The 22,600-nt window shown below is 42.2% G+C and overlaps 1 protein-coding gene across 4 annotated transcripts in view; it reads left to right on the top strand.

Moving 5' to 3' along the window:
- LOC147124142 (low-density lipoprotein receptor-related protein 2-like) overlaps window positions 1–22,600 on the top strand; it is a 51,668-nt gene that overhangs the window by 7,035 nt on the left and 22,033 nt on the right. For all 4 annotated transcript variants that reach the window (XM_085982773.1, XM_085982765.1, XM_085982755.1 and 1 more), the window contains exons 7-18: window positions 4,149–4,352; window positions 6,578–6,746; window positions 8,192–8,363; window positions 8,959–9,181; window positions 10,315–10,434; window positions 12,092–12,205; window positions 16,151–16,321; window positions 17,085–17,300; window positions 19,760–19,989; window positions 20,962–21,091; window positions 21,220–21,398; window positions 22,182–22,368. In XM_085982773.1, coding sequence (XP_085838899.1) covers window positions 4,149–4,352; window positions 6,578–6,746; window positions 8,192–8,363; window positions 8,959–9,181; window positions 10,315–10,434; window positions 12,092–12,205; window positions 16,151–16,321; window positions 17,085–17,300; window positions 19,760–19,989; window positions 20,962–21,091; window positions 21,220–21,398; window positions 22,182–22,368 — 2,115 coding nt within the window. The remainder of the gene's footprint in view (window positions 1–4,148; window positions 4,353–6,577; window positions 6,747–8,191; window positions 8,364–8,958; window positions 9,182–10,314; window positions 10,435–12,091; window positions 12,206–16,150; window positions 16,322–17,084; window positions 17,301–19,759; window positions 19,990–20,961; window positions 21,092–21,219; window positions 21,399–22,181; window positions 22,369–22,600) is intronic.

The raw sequence follows: 22,600 nt of genomic DNA, 5'->3' as shown, positions 1-22,600 counted from the left end.
TACTTGGAGGCTGTGTTACTAAGATCTCTGCAGAGTTGGGATACTTTATTTGTTGTAATTCCATTTCCCTTCCCAAGCCAAGCATATGATGCACATTGCTGTTAAGTGAGTCTATTTGCATGATTCAAGGAACCTTGCCTGTTCCTTCCTTGTCTTCAATCCTGAATGTCCAGCCCAGTCATGGCCTTTTGTTGCATTTGCAAATGCATTCCAGGGTGGCAGTGTTTGGTAATGGGATTAGAAAGAAGTGCCCAAGTAAGTCCCTGATCATAGCCTGAAAGATTCATCTGTTGGGTGGCCTTTGAATTTGTTTGGGTTGCTCTACAGTTTGATTTGAAGATCACTGATCCTTCTATATTGCTGTGAAGTTTCTCCATAATTCAACCCATTCTTGCAATGTCAAGGGCTTTGGCTCTAATCTTTCTCCCTGCACCACCCACCATCAGTATAGTGGCCTGGTTTGTTAAGACTTTGAAGAGCTAAGGGGGAGTAAATGCTCCTTCAATGGGTTTTTTTAGAAACTGCAAAGGACATGGGGTAACTTGTTCCTAAAGCTCAGGATCAAAATTCCCAAAAGGCTAATCAGTAACTTTCAGATGGTGGTAGCGAAGCAAATCAAATGTCAATATCTAAGTTGGATATTCAGGCCAAAGCTTCTGGTGTAACTGGATATCTTGCAGGCTGCCTGCAAATTTCCTGAGGGCAGTGCTCAATGATGTGCTCCCAGGTCTGATTAGGAGCTCCAGTCACATGGGGATGCTTTAATCTTCCATCTATGGAGAAGGTGGCATCTAGAACCAGTTCAGAGGCAGGCAGTTGATTGTTCACAACTGTGGGGTCCTTAAGGAATCCATTCTATGTCTCAGTTCTTCCAAGCATTTCCGCATCAGTCATCAAGCCTGAGGGAGATTGCTGAAGAGCTTCAGCGACAGTCCAAAATGGCCTAGATTTGAGGCTGGTGATAGGTTTAGTCAGCATATCTTTGCTGGTGTAGTGGTTGTATTCTCTGGAGACTGCATATTTGTAGCATGGGTGTGGTGCAATGTTTGACAACACCTTGGCTGCCCATGCTTGCAATGTACCAGTGATAATTCTCATGGTAGAATTCAGCTGGACATCAATGGATTTGGCCTGCAGACTTGGTTAGCCATGCCAGAGTGCAGTACTCTGCTGTAGAGTACACCAGGGCAAGTGCTGCTGTATAGGGTTTGACTGTCTGCTAATGTGGATTGAGTTTCTGGATCAAGTTGACCCAACTTTAGTTTCTTCCCAAGGTTCTGGAGAGGTTGTCTGTGGTGGGATCTGATCAAGCCTGACTCCTAAATAGGAGGGTTTTTGGCATGCACTGTAAAAGGAGACTTTTAAAGCTTTGTTTGCTTGATGGGTGTTGAGGTTGAATGTCTGACTTTTTTTTGTGGATTTGGCTGAAGTCACCATCAGCAGAAGTCCTCCATCCTCTGTAAATCACTGGTCAGGGCCTCCTTGGTGATGGACAGATTCATGTTTTGCATGGCCAAGGCAATGTCTGCATATATGAATTGCAGGACTCTTTCAGGCAGGTCACTGGTGTAAATGTTGCAAAATATGGGTGCCAAGACAGAACCCTGTGGGAGTCTGTTCAATGTCCAATATCTGCTCTTCTGGGTGCCTGAGTACCAATGCATCAGTGTACAAAGCATGGAGTGGAGAAGATGGATCGTTCTGTAAAATGGTGGAGAGCTTAAAGTAACAAAGTTCACTACTTTAAAGTTCAATATTTGCATCTGATTTAAGTTAATTTTTGCTCCCAGCTAAACTTGGTGAAATGTCCTGGGGCAACAAATTTAAAATGGAGGAAGGAAGAAGCCAGGTGTTTCTACATCTAATTATAAACTTCAAACTGGTTGTCCCAGTTAGATCTTAATGCCTGGTCACCTTGCTCATGTGATGAAGTCTGTCTTCAATCTTTGTACAATGTTATTACCCCAAGTTTGTAAACATTGCTCCTTTCTGCACTACTTCCACTCTACTTGAGTCATCTTGTTTCCTGCACTGCCTGCTCCCCTCTCCCACTTGGCTTTTCCAAGATCCTACTAATTCTGCACTTGCATTAAATAGCCATCACTGACCAACTCCTAGTGACTGAATTAAGTTTCCCACAAACTGAAGCAGAAACCTTTTTGGATCTCCCAGGTCATTCATTCAAGCAATCTAACTATGGCCTGGATTTTGCAGGGCAGAGTCCTCAATGGCCCTGCAAGTTCAAAGTTTACTCATCTGCAAAAAAAAAACCAGAACTTGTGCTGTCAAATTTTGCATTGACCTCATTTGCATCCACTGCAAAGTCACACTTGCTAGTAGAGTTGGGCTATTTGCTCAGCAAATGCCCACAATGCTTATGCCTGGTAAAATCTGACATAAGGCCTCTTGCCAGTGTAAGGGTTAAAATAAATGATTAAAATAGACACTTGTATTTAAATTCATTTAGGTAAATTTTGGCCTGTTAAGATGTTAATGTTAGTAGTGTGAATTATTTATTTGGGGATTCCCATATGTAATTCCACAAACATTCCAGGAATCCCTTTTTTGATTGGTTGACCAGGCTCACATGAGCCCAGGGACACTTGTGAACCACATGCACCCCTGGGATCTGTGGGCCTTTACCCAGGTGTATGCCTACAGGCCCAGGACCTGAACACCATACATTTGGAGATTTTTGTTTGGAGGTGTATTCTTGTATGCCTCCAACTGCAAATTCAAGGCCAAAGTCTTCAGTTTTGAAATGCTTTCTCACTTAGCCTGTACTAAACACCTCTCCATTGGTGGGCTAATTAATTGTCAATTTAGAATGTTACTGCACAGAAGGTGGCCATTTGGCCTGTTGAGCCCATGCTGGCTCCAAGAGCACTTCAGCTGGTCTCACTATATAATGTATTAGCAACCATTAAACCACAATTTGTGTTTAATGATTGCTAATGCATTATATCAGGCTCTTGCTAGTGCTCTCTGCAGTCTAACCTGGCAACGAGTGTGTTTACACTACAATTGTAGACTATATGCAAAGTGACTGTCTGTCTGGATACTAGGTTACTTTTAAATGCAGCCTGACCCCTAGTTGGGGTCACAAGCTCTGCATGCTGAGATGAATGAGACTCCTGATGTCTTGCTCTGGAGCCCAGTCATTCCTTGCCATATTTACATTACATGGGCTTGTGCAAAGCTGCTTCATGCTGCAGTGAACTTTCATAAACACACCTTGGGTTAGGCTTTATATTACTCTAGCTTAACCCTCTTGTCTACTTCATCTGCAGTATATTGTTACTTCACATGTGCATAACAATTTTTAATTCCCTCTGGTTACTCTACCATACAATTGGTAACAGTCTAAGCTGAAAGTTCAACCTGCATTTTAAAATTCACTTTCATTTCTGATCAATGATTATTTAAAACAGAGGCTTCAATGTTCAACTCAATGGTCTACTATAAAACCTAGTAACCATTAATCAGTGATTGGGTTTGAACTTTTTACAGCCACTCATTCTAGGTGTCAAGTCCAAATTGGCTAGCAGTATTGAAGCTTGTCAATTTCTTGCATGTCTGGCAAACCATCAATTTCTCTTACCAACATTCATGCTTTCAGATGAATGTTCATTCTCATGCACACTGCAGTCAGCTGTGTACAAATACAATCGGGTCATTTTTCCTGCATGGAAGGAACTTTCAGCAGAAAACCATCTGTAAAGTAAAAGTTAAGTAACATCGCTTGGAAACCTAACTATAGAAAGAAGCTTGCATTTATATAGTGCCTTTCACAACCTTGGACATCCCAAGTACTTGTGTAGTCACTTGTAGGAAACACAGCAGCCAATTTGCACAGCGCAAGCTCTCTCGAACAGCAATGTGATGACCAGATAATCTGTTTAGTGATTGAGGGCACCAGGGATAACTGCCCTGCTCTTCAGTGTCCTGATCTTTTACATCCACCTGAGCAGCTGGGGCCTTGGTTAACATCTCATCCAAAAGATGGCACCTCTAACAGTGAAGCACTCTGTTCTGCACGAGTGTCTGCCTAGATTTGTACTTGTGTCTCTGCACTGGGACTTGAACCTGTCTCCTTTTGACTGAGGAGTGTGCTATCTGTTGAGAAAATGTTTGGTTTTATTTTGCAGAAAGCAACATTTTCATCTTGGCAGCAGGAAAGCAGAGTCTTGGAACACTGGATTTAAACAGCAAGAAGTATCACACTATTGCAGTTGCTAAGGAAGTTGTGGCTATTGCATTTGACCTGGCAAAACCTGCCTTTTACTGGGTGGATGTGGAAGGGACCATATTTTGTTCATTAACTGAGAATTCAAGCTTCCCAATTTACACTGGTAACACACAAACCTTTACTTGTATGTTCATTTCTCAATTTGAGTTCAAGAAACTCATCCTTGCAATAGGATTTTTGTGTGGTTATGTCTGCACTGTGTATCTTTCCTCATCCATAGGACTTTGTCTCCATCCAGTGGCATCATTTCACTAATTTCATGCTGTAAATGTATACCACAAAGGCCTACTGGACATGGAGTAGCTTGTATTTTTTCTTGTGTAACATAAGTTGCCCCTGGACAACTGCAAAGCCCCCCCCTGCTAGATTTTTAAATTTTGTATATCCTCTGCCTGAATACAACAGTCAGTTAACTTGAGTTCAGCAACAGCAATGATTTGCTTTAGTTGCAGTTATGGAGTTTGGTGTTGCAGTGGCTGAAGAGCCTGTCAAACTGTGTACATTTGAAATGAACTCCAGCTGTGTGCTCATCCTTAATTCCAATGATTTGTTGCAAGTGGCAGTTTACAACTTGTCCAAAGTAGTGTTCAGGTCTCTAATACAGCTTTATTACTAAAGTTTTACATAGAAATATAGATAGGAGTAGGCCATTCAGCCCCTCAAGCCTGCCCTGCCATTCAATGAGATCATGGCTGATCATCCAAATTCAGTACCCTGTTTCTGCCTTCTCTCCATATCCCTTTAGCCTTAAATATATCCAACTCCTTCTTGAATATATTTAATGAATTGGCCTCTAATACCTTCTTTGGCAGAGAATTCCACAGGTTCACCACTCGGTGAAGAAATTCCTCCTCATCTCTGTCCTAAATGGCTTACCCCTTAGCCTTAGACTGTGACCCCTGGTTCTGGACTCCCTGACCATCAGGAACATCATTCCAGCATCTAGTCCTGTTAGAATTTTTCGATGAGGTCCCCCTCATTCTTCTAAACTCCAGCAAGTACAAGCCCAATCTCTCCTCATACGTCATTCCTGCCATCCCAGGTGTCAGCCTGGTGAATCTTTGCTGCACTCCTTCCATGGCAAGAACATCCTTCCTCAGAAGGTGACCAAAACTGCACACAATACGCAAGGTGCGGTCTCACCAAGGCCCTGTATAACTGCAGCAAGACATCCTTGTTCCTGTACTCCAACCCCCTTGCTACAAAGGCCAACATACCATGTCCCTTAACTGCCTGCTGCACCTGCATGCTTACTTTCAGTGACTGGCACACAAGGACACCCAGGTCTCATTGTACTTCTCCCAACCTATTGCCATTCAGATGATCTGCCTTCCTGTTTTGACACCAGTGGATAACCTTGCATTTATCCACATTATATTGCATCTGCCATGCTTCTGCCCAATCACTCAACCTGTCCAAATCATACTGGAGTTTCTTGGCATCCTCCTCACAGCACACACCCACCCAGCTTTGTCATTTGCAAACTTGGAGATATTACATCTAGTTCCCTTGTCCAAATCATTAATATATATTGTGAATAGCTGGGGTCCAAGGATCGATCCCTGCGGTACCCCACTAGTCACTGCCTGCCACTCTGCAGAAGACCTGTTTATTCCAACTCTTTGCTTTCTGTCTGCCAACCAGTTCTCTATCCAAGTCAATACCTTGCCCCAATCCCATGTGCCTTAATTTTACACACCTCTTGTGCGGGACCTTATTGAAAGCCTTTTGAAAATCCAAATACACCACATCTACTGATTCTCCCATCTATTTTACCAGTTACATCCTCAAAATTCCAGTAGATTAGTCAAGCACAATTTACCTTTTGTAAAGACTTGTTTTAGGAACAGCAATAGAAATTTATGCTTGTCAGATTAGACTCTCAATGCTGTTTTCTGATGAGTAATGGTGGCAGAGAGTAGCTCTTTGCCAATAATACTTCCTGATGTAACAAAAACCAATTGACTATCCAAGGTAATTTAGTACTCTAACACAAAGTTGTATCTGGCTTCTAGAATAGTCTGCTAGTCCTACCACTAGTATTATGGGTTAAGTTTTCTAGGTCTACCTTTGCAGTCCACCTTTTTAAACTAAAGTTTAAACTCCAATCTTCCCCCTATTTTTAGGTACATTTAGATTGTTCATCACCTAAGCACCATATTCTGCATCTTCTGACTAATGCTTTATAGACCTCAGCCTCATGCATACAACTTTTATTCAAGACAATTCATGGATACTGTCCTGGTTCACTGGGGTTCTGAATGCATGGAATTTGGGGGGGGGGGGTGTAATGTTGCTACTGAACTGATGCTGCTTTTAAACTTTTAGATGCCATGGGTGTGAACAGTATAGCTGTTGACTGGTTCACTGGGCTAATTTTCTGGACCAACCACCTTGAGAGGAAGATTTGTGCTGGCATGTCTAATGGCAATGGTTTTGTGACTGTTCTAGAGAAGAATGTTAGACCTGAGCAGCTAGTTCTCTTTCCAGCAAAAAGGTATGCCCACTTTACCATGGAACTAGTAAGGTGCCATGTTTAGTTAATAGCTGATGTGTATAAAGATGCAAACTTCTGACCCCTTTTTTGCACTAAGTGGTGTGTTCATACTCTACATGTACTTCTGTACATCAATGTAATGGGTGCATTGTTGCTTCCCTGCTCCCATTGTGCACATTTCAGATGTATAGCCTGTATGAAAATAAAGTATGGAACATCAGTGGCTGGAAGCATGCAAATTTCCTGATCCAGAAGTGTAACGTTACCCTGCATTGACACTGCTCTTCAATGACTTGTGTATAAATGAAATGTCTTTCTCACTGGTAAACTGGATCATAGTAAATGTGGCTTATTGTGCACAAAATTCCATGAATAATTCCTCTGGTATAAAATGAGGCATTAAAGTCTGAGGAATCTGTATCCAAGTTTCTATGTACCTAGACATAATGGTTATCCTACATATGGAATCAGGTCATTGGTAACATATTAACTTTCCCCTCTTGTGGTAGCCAAATATAATGAGGTTTTAGTGGGGTGTAGTCTCCTGGTTGGAGTACATGGAGAGTCATCAATTTACAAATCTCATGCAGTGGGATAGGCAAGAGCTTCTTTATTAGAACACACAAAGCCACAAGTAGTTGGAAGATGATTGCATCCTTAATGTGAAACAATTGACAGGATTTGGAGAGAGCAAGGCAGCCAGATTAGTTTTGGATTCTCATTAGCAAACATGAGCTGGACAGCCTCGTTCTGTGCTGTAAACTTCTCTGGTTAAATCATCTGCTCATTTTTACTTCTAAGGTACAAACTGTTCACCTAATACAAAGGATGAATGGCTCTTCTATGGAGAGAATAGGGAGCAAGCTTTCCACTGGAGCAGAGGGGTTGGGGACATCTGATGTAGATGTGGGGAGTGTGGTGAAACTAGTTAATAAACCAACTAGAGGGTTTAAAGATTTTGATCAAACAAATGTTGGGACAACTCTTTAATGCACAGTTGGAATAGGAGATGCTATGAATCTCATTTTGGACAGTGAGGCTGCTTGGTGGTTTTCTCCAATGGCTACTTGAGTAATTGGAAAAAGGTGAACAGTTTCTAGTTTCTGTTCAGGAGTCTTAATCTTTCCCAGTTACAGGAGCTTTATTTGGTCCATTATCAATTTTGAATTGAAGGAGCAAAGCTTTAAGAATGTTTCATCAAAGGAGATCATGGAGCACGTAGAGGAGCTCTATTAAATTTGAGGGGTGCAGCTGTCCAAAGAAGGCTAATTGGACAAGCCTTCATTTGCAATAGTGCATTGAATTAGTGAGTAAATATTGTTAATTAGGGTCTTTAATTCTAGAACTGAACAAGTCATTTGAGTTGGCTGGGTGAGACAGCAGAAATCATGAATTCAACAAAGGCTAGATGGAGGAGTAAAATCTTTTCAATATTGCACTTTCAGTTACATGTTCTGGGTAAACCAGAGAGATGTATACGCCAAGGCCCGCATTGAGACAGCAGGAATGGATGGCTCTGAAAGAAAAGTAGTTGCTGTTCTTGATTCAGCAGAACCAATTGGACTGACTCTGGATTATCCAGCAGAGAGACTCTACTGGTTCAGTGAGGGTGATGAAGTGAGTACACTTTGCCTGCTGTAGTGTCCCAACTCAGCATAAAATAGTGGTTTCTGATCTATATAACTTGTGTTTATGTAAATGTGGTTGCCATACAGCTGGGCTATTCTGAGAACTTTGCTTAATGGGCAGCAATTATATTGAAAATGGCTGTGACATGTCTGCACTTCAATAGAACTTGATGATAACCAGCAAAACAGTACAATGATTTAACTAGCTGTAAAGTAGCATCCTCCTTGATTCAAACTGAGTGCTTGAGGCACTTTTTTTTTGTTCATAATGTAGGCAAGGATGCAATTATTGCCCTTTACTCTTGCCAATGAAGGGCTGCCTTGAGCTGCTAGTCCTTGTAATGGTGCTCCCACAATGGTGTGGAATGGAAAAATTCCAGGATATTGACCCAGTGACTGAGGAACTTGGTCCCATGACATTTCTCATCTTTCTCTGGTAGAATAATTGGTTCTGTGATGCCCTTGAGAAAAAATACAGCCTTGTTTTTAAGATACTAATGCTGGCAAAATATCATAGCTGTGCACTGGCAAAGCAAGGCCTCCAGCAGCTGGCTTGCTTTTATTTTTTTTTTGTATGTTTCCAGTCTGTTGAAACAGTAAAGGTGGATGGCAATGGGAGATTCTCTTTACCTGACTTGAACATTAGACAACCTCTAGGATTTTCAGTATTTGAAGACTGGTTCTATTGGTCTGAAGAAAATAGAGTGCTACGTACATCCCGTCAGCCTAAAGTGCAAAAGGAGGTTTTACTAGAACCTGCATCAATTTCCATATTGACCATAATGCATGAACTTCAGCAACAACAAAGTAAGTCCTGATTATTGTGTTCAGTTTCCATGGATAGCTATCAAGCTATAATACCTATCTCTCCATAACTGCTGCATTTATGCAGCTACTTCAAAATGGTTCATCACCACAGTTGCTACATTCAAAGCCATGACTTGATTACTTCAATTGTTCTTGGCCTAGCAACATTCTTGTAGGTAGATAAAGGTAAATTAACACTTTGTTGTAAATTAACACTTGTTTTGTCTGGACTAGCTCTCTTGTGCACCCCCCTCCTTCTGCTACAATCATTCCCTTGCACTCTGTATATGCAACTTGGCAGCAGTTGCACTACAAAACACACATTGGGGTTGCTGCATAGCCAGCTGATGCCCAGAGCAAGCCAAGACAACACCTGTTCTGATTGTTCAAGCAGATCCTGGTTACCCACTTGGGATGGGAGTGGAAGTAACATTGCCTAAGCTAAGTTCTGGCTTTTGATGTCATTCCAGTTTAGAGTGGAATGGAGGTGGGAGTTGTAGATATTTGCTTTGCTGCATGGGAAGGGTACAAACTCTCGGCTAGATTTGAAGTGAATTGTTCCTAATGTAATTGAATCTGTTTGCATTTGCTAAAGTGCACACTCCAACTAAGGTTCAGCTCCTGATCTTGGCTGACCGATTGGGTTGATTTTGAATATACAGTAATCCCAACCACAGGGATGCATCCCTGAAAACCCCCATTAGTAAAACTGCAGTTGGCAAATACAGTATAAATGTTCAAATAACACAAGAATATAAAATTGTTTACCTTAATCCTAAATTAAAAACCACCTATGCAAAATTCACTGCCGTGGTTGGCAAAAGTTGTCGCAGAGGAAACCGTGTATACTTAAAATCCATGTTGGGGCAGGATTCCTGTACTAGCCACTTTTGTAAAGTGGGAAGCACTCTTGTCCCATGATGCACACTGATGCCTAGTGAGTCACTGAAGAATATTAATGCCATTCAGCATTGTATTTTGGATCAGCTGGCATCTGATTCTAACCTCATTCTTGCTTTTGAAGCAGTCACGTCACCTCTAGCAGACTTGTATATCAAAACAAGTGATCAATTCAAAGCCACTGAACATGCTATTAGACAACTTCTGATGACTTGTCACTTTTTTTATTGTAGGTAGTCATCAGTGTCAAAAAGCAGAATGCAGCCATGTATGTTTGCTCTCACCAGTGAACATTAAAGGCTATAAGTGTGCTTGTCCTCATGGAACCTTTCTAGTATCTGGAAAATGTGAAAGTAAGTTGACTCTCCTTCAATGCACAGATGACTTGTATTTCCTTTGTGCTGAAACTTTAGTATTTTGAGTATATGGTAAGGCACAAGTCATTCCATTTAAAACCATTGCATTTTTTTTAGATGGAAGGACTAGGTTGTCAATGTTTGAAGGTAAATGTGTTGTATTGAACTTAATGGCATGCAGAAGGTTGTGCTGGTTTAAGATGCTAAAGCACTAAATCTCAAACTTGCTTAAAATATAATGGTTGCATTGCTTTACTGGAAATCCCTGTGTAGTTCATGGCTTCATAATTCTGTTGGGGGTTTAGAACTCTTGTAATAGTGGGAAGGTCACCAGTCTACATTTGCCACTTTAAACCAATATATTCAAGGATATGGTATGAAACAGTAAGATGTTGCCACTTGAATTTAAAACTTGTGTAGGATCTTGTGTTGAAGGCTTGGGATCGTAGGCTAAATCCACCATATTTCTTTGACTTTCCCTCCTTCCCACCACAGCCTTATTCATATCTAGTGAAGGCTGCAGCAAGCTTGGTGTAGATTTCTGGGTAATGGGCAGTAACTCTGAACCACATCACATACAGTAGTCCAATTCTAACTGCTGCTTGAATTTGGGCACAGTGGTTTTTGAAATTCCAATCTGCCATTTCTGCCTGACTGATTATTTGAAGTGCTTCTGTTCTCTGGCCTGCCTGTTGATACAAAAGCTTGCATTTTTGGCTGAATGCCTAGGCTATGTATAGAAATTTGATCCAAGCACTCTCTGCAGAATGCCACTTTTTTTCCTCTCTATTGACATTACCTCCTCCTATATTCCTGTCTTTTTTTAAGTGTAGCCTTCCATCTGGAATTTAGCTTTCTGGACTTCTCAAAGCCTGACCTTTTGAGGTTTCCATTTTTTCACTTTGTAAATCAATGTTTAATTACTTTCTATACACAAACATTTCCCCCTGGAATAGTCTCTACTTCATTGATAAACTTGGCCTCTAGGTGCATGCAAGCAATATAGGCATCACATCCCTTCTGTCTAGAACTCTGCAATGATTTTTAATAGCAGTGCCCTGCAAACATGCTCCTTAGTCACATTTGGAACTGTAAAATACCACCTGGCCTATTGTCTAGACTACAAATTGAGCTTTGAAGTTTGTCTGCCTCTAATGGCCCCATTCAACATTTTTGATACTACTGTTTAACCTCTAGGCTCTTGCACCTCCCACGTCCAGTTATTTGAACAAAATTCCTGTGTCCCCAGAATTTGTTAATTGCTTGTGCCTATTTTTTGTTGCCTAGCTTGTAAGTTTCTTGAAGTACCTTGCATGTTCAGCATTGCCATTATCTCCACACTGCTTTCATCAATACTTCTACCAGTTCACTTCACTTGAACTGTTTGTCCTGGTATTCCCTGATGGTCAGAGATTGATTCTGTTGAGCTTCAATTTATTCTGACTCTTCAGAACCTGCTGTGTGGCTGACCTGCCTGAGGTCTAAACTTTAATAGTTTGCATTCTGTTGAATCTTTGCCTTCCATAGTTGCTCAATTGTACTTCAAACCTTTTTTGAAGTGTGCACTGTCCTTGATGCTTAACACCCTTGATGGATATATAAATTAAGATGAAACTGTTTGGACTCTGCCATGGGCACTTTTTTTAACTTGCAGGAAACCGTTCTATGTGCACAGTGAACAATGGAGGCTGTTCAGAAAGTGAAATATGTAAACAACACACTAATGGGGTTTACTGCCTTTGTCCAGATGGAGAGGACTGTTCTCCAGGTAACTGTTCTCTTTTGGTAAACAAAACACAACTTGTAGAAAGTTAAACCTGCAGGTATACAAGCATTAATTCCTCCGGAAGGTTGCTGTGTCATCCTCTGGCCTGCCAGCTGTATAGGCAAGCTTCACAAAAGCAAGTCTTGCATCTGAAGCAGTGTTAACTTTATTGGGATAAAAGGCACTTATTAACACACGCCTTGTATTTTTTCAGGGAATAAGTGTTGTTAACTGACCAATGCATATTAAGCAAATTGCTGATTAAAACTAATCTTCCTGCAGCTTTGTTCAGCCTTCTATTGAATTGTTATGCTGTAACTCATACTCATTCGGCTAATCCTTCATGGGATGTCTGCATCACTAGCAGCCAGCATTTATTACTAGAGCTGTTCTGAATCCATCCCCTTTAGCATGGTGCATGTTGGTAGTGCCACTATGATGGAGGGTGTCTTCAGTGTGAAGACTAGATTGTCTCCATGCACTGTGCAGTGGTCACTCCTAAATGCTGTCATGGAGATGCAGCTGTGACAGGTAGACTCATGAATACAGGGTCAAGTAGGTTTTCCCCCTCATGTTGGTTCTCTCTCTCTCTCCACCTGCTGCAGGCCCAGTCACAGTTATGTTGGTTGGCCAGCTGTGGTGCTACTGAGCCACTGATTAACATTGAAGTCCCCACCTAGAGTAATTCTATACCCTTGCTCACTGCACCTTTGCCCCCTGCCAGTGCTTTTTTTCAAGTGTTCAACATGCAAGAGTAGTGATTATTCAGCAGGAGGTTTTCTTGTCATGTTTGATAGGATGCCATGAGACTAAGTGGGTAGTAAGAGGCAGGGTGGTCCCTATTGGGGACAAAGGGTGATATATGCATGGAGGTGCAGGGCAAGGCTAGAATACTCAGAACTTTTGTATTGGTGTTTAAGGTGGATGCTAACAAAATATAGGTAGAAGCAATGGAAGGGGTGAAAATTGATACAGGATGTACTAAAGACTAGGTATGCTTGGTGAATAAGTCACCTGGTCCAGGTTGCCAAGGGAATTGGAGAAGATAGCAGAAGGGCTTGCCACAACTTTCCAATCTTCCCTAGTTGCAGGGAAGTGCCTGAGGATTGGAAAGTGGCAAATGTGACGCCATTGTTCAAAAGGGTGTAAGGACAATCCTAGTAACTAGCTGGTCAGTTTAACATCAGCAATGGGTAATCTAGGAAGGAATAATGCACTTGGAGAGGCTTAAGGTGAGCCAGCACTGATTTGTAAAAGGCAGATTGTGATTGAATTGAAGTAGTAACAGAGGATTGATGAAGGAAATGCAATGGATGTTGACTACTACATGGATATTTTTCAGAAGGTGTTTGACAAAGTACCACAAGGCTGGCTAACAAAATTGAGGCTCATGGCATAGGTGGGTCAGTGGCAGCTTGGATAAGGAATTGGCTTAAGGACAAAAGAGCACATTATGGTAAATGGCTGTTTTTCAGACTGGAGGATGGTAGTGTTCCCCCCCCCCCCACCCCACCCCCAGGTCCGTGCTGGAGCCACTGCTTTTTAAATTATATAATGACCTGGGTATTGGAATACAGTAGAATTTCTAAATTTGCTGGTGACACCAAACTTTGGGTGGGGGGGGGGCAAACTGAGGGTGATCTCAATCAACTGCAACAGGACATAAAGGCTAGCAGATAGGCAGACCAGTGACACATGGAATTTAATAGTGAGGTGATGCATGCAGAAGGAATGGGGAGAAGTGATGTATACTTAATGGCAGTTTTAAATGTGCAGGGACCTGGCAGTTGATTTGCATAGGTCCCTGAAGGTGGTGGGACAGAGTGGTTAGCAAGGCAAAATGGGATTTTGGGCTTCATAAAAATTTTTTTTTTTTTTTTTTTTTTTAAAAAAGGTATTGACTACAAAAGTAGAGTTATGTTGAATCTTTATAAAGTGCTGGTTAGGCCACAACTGGTGTATTGTCCAGTTCTGGTCACCACACTTTAGGAAGGATGTGAAGGCACTAGAGGGTGCATAGGAGTTTTACCAGAATGGTTCTGGGGATGGGGGATCTTGGCTAAAAGGACAAGTTGGAGAAGCTGCATTTGTTTTCATCAGAGCAAAGGAGGTTGAGGGGTGATTTGATAGAAGTGCGCAAGATTCTGACTGGTTTGGATAGGTTAGATGGAGAAAGGCTGTTCCCACTTGTTGATGTTACTAGGACACAGATTTAAGGATTTGGTCAAGAGATACAGGGATGTGAACTTTTTTAGAGTGAGGACCTGGAACTTGCTGCCGATGGAAGTGGAGAGGCTCCATGTTTAAGGGGTGACTGGATAGGCACTTGAGGGAAATAAACTTGCTGGGCTACAGGGATAGAGCAAGGGAATGGGACTGACTGGATTGCTTGAGAGCTGGCATGGACTCGATTGGCCTCCTGTGCTGTTTGACTCTGGACCATGAAGTCAGTCATATGTTGAAGACTCCCAGGGCCACTCCCTCCCAAATGTATACCACTGTAGCCATCTCTGGTGGGTCTGTCCTGCTCAGATGGTGAGAGATGTTGGCTGAAAGCTAGGAGTTTGTGGGTATGACTGAGCTGTTGCTTGTCAAAATTGAGCAAGTCCCCAATGTTGGTGAGGATTTTGCAGAGTTGACTGGGCTGGTGTGCCTTGTCATTAACAAATCCAGTGCCTAGGTAGAGTCTGGGTGGTTTGTCTGGCTTTATCATTTTTCATAGTTTTGATACAACTGATGGCTTGCTAGGCCATTTCAGAAGGCAGTTAAGAGTCAACCACATTACTGAAGTAACACTGGCCAGGTAAGATGGCAGATTTCCTTCCCTAAAGGATATCTGTAAACTAGATTGATGACAATCCGGTTGTTTCATGGTCACCATTATTACACCCCAAAGCATTTCACAAACATGATCAGACAATATTGTGAAGAGTTTTAAAGGAGTGAAGTGCAGGTGGGGGCCTAGATAGATGAAGGCCTGGCTGCCAGTTTTGGGGTTAAGATTTCAGTATGCACGAGGCCAGATTTGGTGGAATGCAGGTTTGTAGGGTTGGAGATGGGTAGATCAAGGCAGGGTGCAGCCTTGAAGGGATTTGAATACAGAATTTTAAATTGGTGACATGTTAATGCAGGTCAGTGAGCATGGGTGAGTGGCACATGGTGTGGTGGTTTTTGGAAAAGTTAAATGTTTGTTGCAGGTGAAACCAGCCAGGACAGCATTGGAATAGTAAAGTCTAGATGCAACAAAAGGGGTGGCTGAGGGTTTCCACTTCAGATGGGCTAAGGTAGGGGTGGAGATGGGTTATGTTGGAGGCAAAGTAGGCATTTCTGTGATGGGGCAAGTATGTGACTGGACACTCTAATGGGATGCTCTAGTTGAACTAGTGTGGCTGGGGAGGGGAGAGGAATGGAATCTGGTGGGGGGCCAAAGATGATGCCTTCAGTCTTGTGTAACAAATTGTGGCTCAGCCAGGACTGTCACGGTATGAGGTGAAGTAAAGCTGGGTGTCATCAGTGTGCATATGGAACATGATCTTTTGAGTACCTAGTCAGCGTAGCAGCATAAAGAATAGATCCTTGAGTGACTTGAGGTGGGGCAGTGAAGCCAGATGTGCTGGCTACAGTTAAATGGGCATGAGCCTGAGGCAACTGAACTTTATAGAGGAGGATGGTGTCAAAGGTTACAGAGCTGTCCAAGCAAAGTGCACCATGGTCATTTATTGCAGATGTTATGATTATTTTGGAAATGGATGTTGAACTCCTGATTGTTTACTTGTAGATGTGCATTTATGGTTCAGTGCAAACATCAGATTGGCTGTTAGATTTAAAATGACTTGCCATCTGGTTTTTCCAAAACTCTTAACCTCTTGATTCTGGGTATAAAACACTTAAAAGGTGTGAGGAGGAATAAGCTGACAATTATTGCTTTGTTTGTAAACTCTACTCTAGATACTTGGGAGGTTCAGCAGGAACCAGGGTCAACACTGCAGTGTATGCGCACCTTCTTCCCTTGTGCAGATGGAACCGAATGCATCAGCCTTGAATACATATGTGATGGTGACAAAGACTGTCCTGATGGGTCTGATGAGATGGGCTGTTCTGAAGCATGTGATGAACCAGGTATCTCTCTGCATTGCCCCCTCCACAATAATCCAATCACTTTCTGAAATGAGAAGCCATAAAACTGGGCATTTGTTGCACTATTGTGCATTGTACAACTTTAGATGTTAGTTTTTATTGCTTTTCACTGTTCTCTTGGGGGGGTGGAGAAATAACCAAAGGATGGAGACATGACCCTCCACTCTCTGTACCTTGAGTTCACTTGCAACCAGTATCTGCCCATGATTACTGACTGGCCAGTTCACTCTTTGTATCCAAAGTGCCAGAAATCTTCAATTTTGCAACCTGAATCCCTTCAATATTCTTTTTCCTCTGACTTGCATCCTACATGGCATTTTCTCTTTGGTTCACTGATGTTTGGGGAAAGTGATTCACTTTGCTGTTTGGGGAAAGTGGTGCTTGATGTTGCAACATCTAGCATGGTGAGTCTAGGGCCTGATTTTTCTCTGAAGTGAATGCCTATGGTAATTTTATTGCTGAGCTAAGGATTCATCAGACTTGTGCCCCATTAGCATTGGGAAGGAACAGTGAGCAGTTGAAGGTTCACATGCCTCCATGTTCAAATTGGAAGTGAGGTTTTTAAATTGCTGGGGGGTGCAATTAAATCATAAATTAGAGTGCAATGGGCTTTTACTTGGTTGTCTAATTTCGAGAGTAATTTCTCCATTTTAATTGGTTCTTGGTGCTCATCTGGGGAAGGGGAAGAATTGCTACTTGCACTTTGATCTGTGAAACTCTTAACTTAAACCATTTTCCTTTTCAGATGCATTTAAATGTCTAGATGGGACCAGATGTGTTCAGGGGCAGCTACATTGTGATGGTATTGAGCAATGTCCAGATGGATCTGATGAAATGGGTTGTACCAAAGTAACAGACACCTGTGGATTCTGGTGTGATGATCACCAGAGATGTATTCCTTCTCACTGGATATGCGATGGCAATGAAGACTGTAATGATAAAGCTGATGAATTTGAATGTGGTAAGATGACCCAGTTGTACTTTCTCCTCCCTGGCTAAACATGCTCTAATAGCCCACCAGTTACCATGACTACATTTCCTGCTAATGCCCTATTAAATTTACCAGATGCTGGCCTTTCATTGCTTCAAGGATCAAACTCATTAAGACTAAGATTAAACTGTGCTGTACAGCTATTACAATCCCAATAGCCAGCAAGTGAACAGACTCCAGCTTCTGCTAAAGCTGTGGGGTGTTTGATGACCTGGAGTGCAGGGCATTTTCTGTTCACAAGGGCATGTGGACCTGTAAGTGCCAAGTTCAGCTCATGCAAAAGAAGGAACTCTTATTCAATTTAAAATGGTGCAGCTCCATTCCTGCCAATTTAATGCCACTGAATTTAGCAGTAGATGAGACTCCTGCCAGACTGTAGAATTGTATTGTAAATTGAATCCCATAAATGGGACCCTGATGGCATTTGAACCCATTCCTGAGCATGGTTGCCATACCCACCAGGTAAAGCTAACTGGAAGCCAGGTATGGTTATTAAAAACTTTCCTTTTTAGTGGTGACAGGAGAAGCAAGAGTGCACCAAGGAAAGACTGGGCCTCTACTGCCCTAGATTCCTCCCACACTCCAGCCAGGTGACCTTTGCAACACCCCTGGGACTTGCCTTGCTGTCAGCAGATTTCTCTGTGCTGGTGGTTATCTTCTGGGATGCCCCACTTCTTTGGGGTCCCCCTGCCAGGTGGTGCTTTCTGATGGAAACCTTGAGCAGCTGATCAGGAGTCAAATGAGACCCAGTAGTTAAAATCTGCCTGGCCTCAGACTCTTGCAGGGTTGCTGTCCCCTCCAAGAGTTAAAATTAGCTGCTTGGACCAAGTGGTAGAAGTTTGCATGAATTAGTGTTTGAATGGCATTGGTGTATCAAATTGACTATACTCACTCACTAAGCTGTTGGTGTAGGCCAGAGCTGTGTTCCCTTTTTTGGGGGGCTGGCATTTTTCTCTTTGGAATGTAATTTGAAACAGTTCAGTTGAGAGGGTAGTTGTCCCTTGTGCTTATGCTCTCATCCTATTACTGGAGTTTTTTTGTTGGCTTGGAGCCTGTCATTTATTTGGCCCACATTTTTCCTTGGTCCAGTTTTTCTTCAGTGTCTAGTTTGTATTAATCTTGGCTGAAGTTGTGGTTTGGTCTTGGTTCTCCTATGGAGACAGCCTTCCTTTTTTAAGATTAGGAGTAGACCAGTTTTGAGGGTCTAATTCCAGTGAAGGGATTCTTTCATCCCAAGCTTAAATATTGGCCTACCTGCTGCTAATTCATTCATCATAACCTTCCACTTATTGGAAATGGAGAAACAAATCAACCAGCCTCCTTTCACACCAGTAACTTCTTTACAACATTGCTGAATAGACATGGGGACATTGCCATAGAAACTAGAATTTCCATTGCTGTGCCTGTTCAGTTCTGGTTCAGGCATCTGCTGCTGGGGATGGCACTCGGGGGCAGTGCCTCATCCTTCAGGTTCCTTCAACACTTGCCACTGGTGGGTGAGGAATGTGTTTAACCTCACCCAGCTCTGCTGCTATTGGGTCACCAGGGAGTGTGGCTGACTGTCTTGCTGACAAGATCACCCTCTCCAGTGTCTTGTTTTTTAAGTCACTAAGCATTTTGTGACTGCCACCAAGTGGGTGAAATTTACTCTTGTGGCTGAAGAAAAATACTTTCATTTTATGGTGCCTTTTACAACCACCGGACATCTCCATGTGCTTTACAGCCAATGAAATACTTTTGGCGTGTAGTCACTTTTAATGTAATGCTAATTTGTAAATGTAGTGCAGCTTTTTACTATTGTCTGGTAGTGGGTTTTTAGATATTGGCAATTGCCAATTCCTAGGTGTTTGAGGTGATGGTGGTCTCCCTTCTGTATCAATTGGGTTGAGTGGCTTGCTGGGCCACTTCAGAGGGCAGTGAAGTCAACAATGTTGGTGGGGGGTGAGTTGCATAGGCCAGACCAGGTGTACAGCAGATTTCCTTCCCTAAAGGACACTAGTGAACCAGTGGGTTCAAACAGCTTCATTGACTTTTACTGATGCCAGCTTTTTATTTTTAGATCTCTTTAAACTGAATTCAAACTTCCATGGTGGGATTTTAACTCCTCTAGATTAGCAGTTAAGGCCTTGCTTGCTAACCCACTAATGTAACCACTGTACTTGAGTGTCTACTGATGTGGTTTGAGTTGGGATGGTCCAATGGTCCAAGATGTTCTAGAGAAGTCCAAAATACAAAGTCTATATTGTGCACAGTAAAAAGTAGATATCCATAAAATAGCCATGTTAGCAGACTGCTAGCCCTGTTATCTTAACTCTTCAAATGCTTTAACTTCTCTTTTTAGTAAACCTCCCTGGGTATGGTGACTTGCTGCTCTCCTGGTCTGTAGGAAAGGATCCCTTACTACTTTAACATGTTTTCTATTTGTGCAGGGTGTAGCAGTGATGACTTCAGCTGCGATGATGGCCAATGTATTTCTTTAGCTTTCCGCTGTGATTTGAAGTATGACTGCCGGGATAAATCCGATGAGCACAACTGTGCCAAATCTAAGCAAGTTCTGTGCAAGCCTGATGAGATAATGTGCCCAGTCAGTAAGGAGTGCATAATCAAGGAGTGGTGGTGTGATGACGATAGTGACTGTGAAGATGGGATGGATGAAGAGGTACATAGTTTGCTGTAAAATTCCAAAAAGCCTTGCACAAATCAGTAACCCCACAATATAAAATTATAGGTGTTTTAATTGCCAGGTATTTTAAATGTGAAGGTTTTTTATTTTGGGCCACATCTCCAATCTTACTGTTTCCATGGACTTGCATTATCAGAATAGAACCTTGCCTAGTTCCTCAATGTTGGTGCCTAGCCAGATAAATGTTGGTGTCTAGCCAGATAAACATCTGTAAATGTAATACAAGCAAGCAATTGCTAGCAACTGGCTTGGCTTTGACATATGACTCCAACTGCTGGTACTAAAGGCTGTAACTGTTTGACTTTCAAATGGTTTACCAGATACACAATAGATTGATGGTATTGACCTTGCAGAACTAAGCTGGTTGAAGCCCATGTAGAGCTGAGCCATACAAAGCAGAAAGTTGCCACACAAGCTGGTGGGTAAGCAGACTGGCCCTGAATTTTCCAGTGGCTCCTATCGGTGCCTGTGGAGTTTAGGCCTTGTGGGTTGCTTCTGCCCATCACCAAGAATAACTAGCCAGCCAATCTGCTGCTGAGGCTTGGGTATGGAGTGGCAACTTGTGGTACCAAAGGAACTGGACTAGAGGAAAAGATTGCCAGGGAAAGGAGCATAAATGTTTTCTAATCTGTGATGTTCCCAATCTATTGAAGTATGCCAAGAAAGTGGAACCAGAAGACATAAATGGAAAATTTGAATAAATATTGAATTAATCAAATATTGGAACCATTAACCTTGAGGCACAAAATTGTTATAAATTGTCATGAGAAATCTCAAAGCTGTACAATGCTGTAATCTGCACCACTAAACTTTAAATTTCCCAAAAGCCATAAAATTGATCTTGTTGAAATTGGTATCACAACTTGATGCATTGGTCATTTTCATTTTCAATCAAGTTTAAACTGATTGAAAATAACCATTCCTTTTTACACTTTTTTTTACTTTCAGAACTGTAAATTTTCAGAAGTGCAGTGTGGGGAATTTCAGTGGACATGTGGTGGAAACTCTCGGTGTATTCCAGATTTCTGGCATTGTGATGGGCAGAAAGACTGCAAAGATGGCAGTGATGAGATCAAGTGTGAGTTTTCTCTTCTCTGATCTTGTTTGATCTAATCCACAGGGGTCTAGTTTACCCTAGGACACTTGTGTATAGGCTTAATCCCTTTTTTTTATCTTCTCCCTCCTTTCCCCTCTCCAACCAAACAGGCCAACCAAGACCATGCAAGAGTTCTGCATTCCAATGTGCTACATTCGAGTGCATCAACACGAGCTTGGTCTGTAATGGGAAGAATGACTGTGTGGATGGGTCTGATGAGGGTGGAGACTGTGATGCTCAGGAATGCATGAACTGTACCCACATGTGTTACAAGACACCACATGGACCTGTAAGTATTTGTGAAGGAGGGACAGACCCAAAAAACTCCTTGCTAATTGTATTGCAATTTAGGCTGACTTAATAGTCTAGGTCAGTTTTAATCTTGCTTGTAGAGTTCTACCTGAACTTCTACTTGAGGATTTTTCTCAGAACCAGATCTGGACATTGTGAAGCTGACCACTGGTCACCTCCATTTGCTAGGCTCTGAATCCACTAGTGGCCATGAACTTCTGTTCTGTTGCCCCAGATTGGGAAGAGCTGATGCTGTGAAGTGGCAATAAGATGCATCTTTCCTTGTCTCGACCATTGAATCCACCCTGCCCCAACTACCAAGTTGTTGAAACTTAATATATTTATACATGTGATGTATGTGACAGTGATTGTTGTTTCTGCCTCAAACTGGGAAGTTATTCAGTTTAGACCCTCTTCCTGCAAGCCCTTCTCAAACAAATGCCTGCTGCCAAAGGAGGGATGGGAATACCAGTGTGCCCCTCCCATCTGTACACAAACATAAATGCCATGGAAGGGAGGCCTGTTGACCCCTCCCTGGCCTAAAGCTGATTTAATTGTATAACTAGGCAGTCACTGCTCTTGTATAAATGCTATCTTGAGCATATAAGCCACTTTTCAGTGAAAATAGGGGAAATTATTTTAAAGTATGTGGGGTGAAATGGAAGAGCAATGCACAATTTCAAATGTTCCTGCATGTTTGCAAACCCTCCCATTGCATGCGGATAGGAAGTTGAAATTTATTACAACTAGAATTGATCCAAGGTTTGAATCTTTGTTGCAGAAATGTGGCTGTGAGAATGGGTTTAAGCTCATGACTGACTTGTACACCTGTGTTGATATTGATGAATGTAAAGAGCTACTGACCAGACCATGCAGTCAAATGTGTCTTAATCAGAATGGAACCTACAGCTGCAGCTGTCACTCTAGTTTTCTGCTGCACAATGATGGACACCGCTGTAAAGTGACCGGTAAGACCAACCTAGCTTCATGTAGACTTCAGTCACCTGCTTTAAAATAGTCATGCTTACTGGAAAGTGCTCAATGATCTGAAGACTGCACTAGACATTCTCTAGTGGCTCAGCATCCTACAAGTATACCATATCAGGCACTTGGCATGACTGTCCAATGTCTAGTCATAATGGCATAACCATGGCTGTAACTTGAGACTTCCTCATGGATACTGCTAACATCATGTGCCTT

Source organism: Somniosus microcephalus, chromosome 1 (genome assembly GCF_052327205.1).
Source record: "Somniosus microcephalus isolate GS21.2 chromosome 1, FLI_Smic_1.0, whole genome shotgun sequence".
Classification (NCBI taxonomy): domain Eukaryota; kingdom Metazoa; phylum Chordata; class Chondrichthyes; order Squaliformes; family Somniosidae; genus Somniosus; species Somniosus microcephalus.
This window is presented reverse-complemented; position numbering and strand designations above follow the sequence as displayed.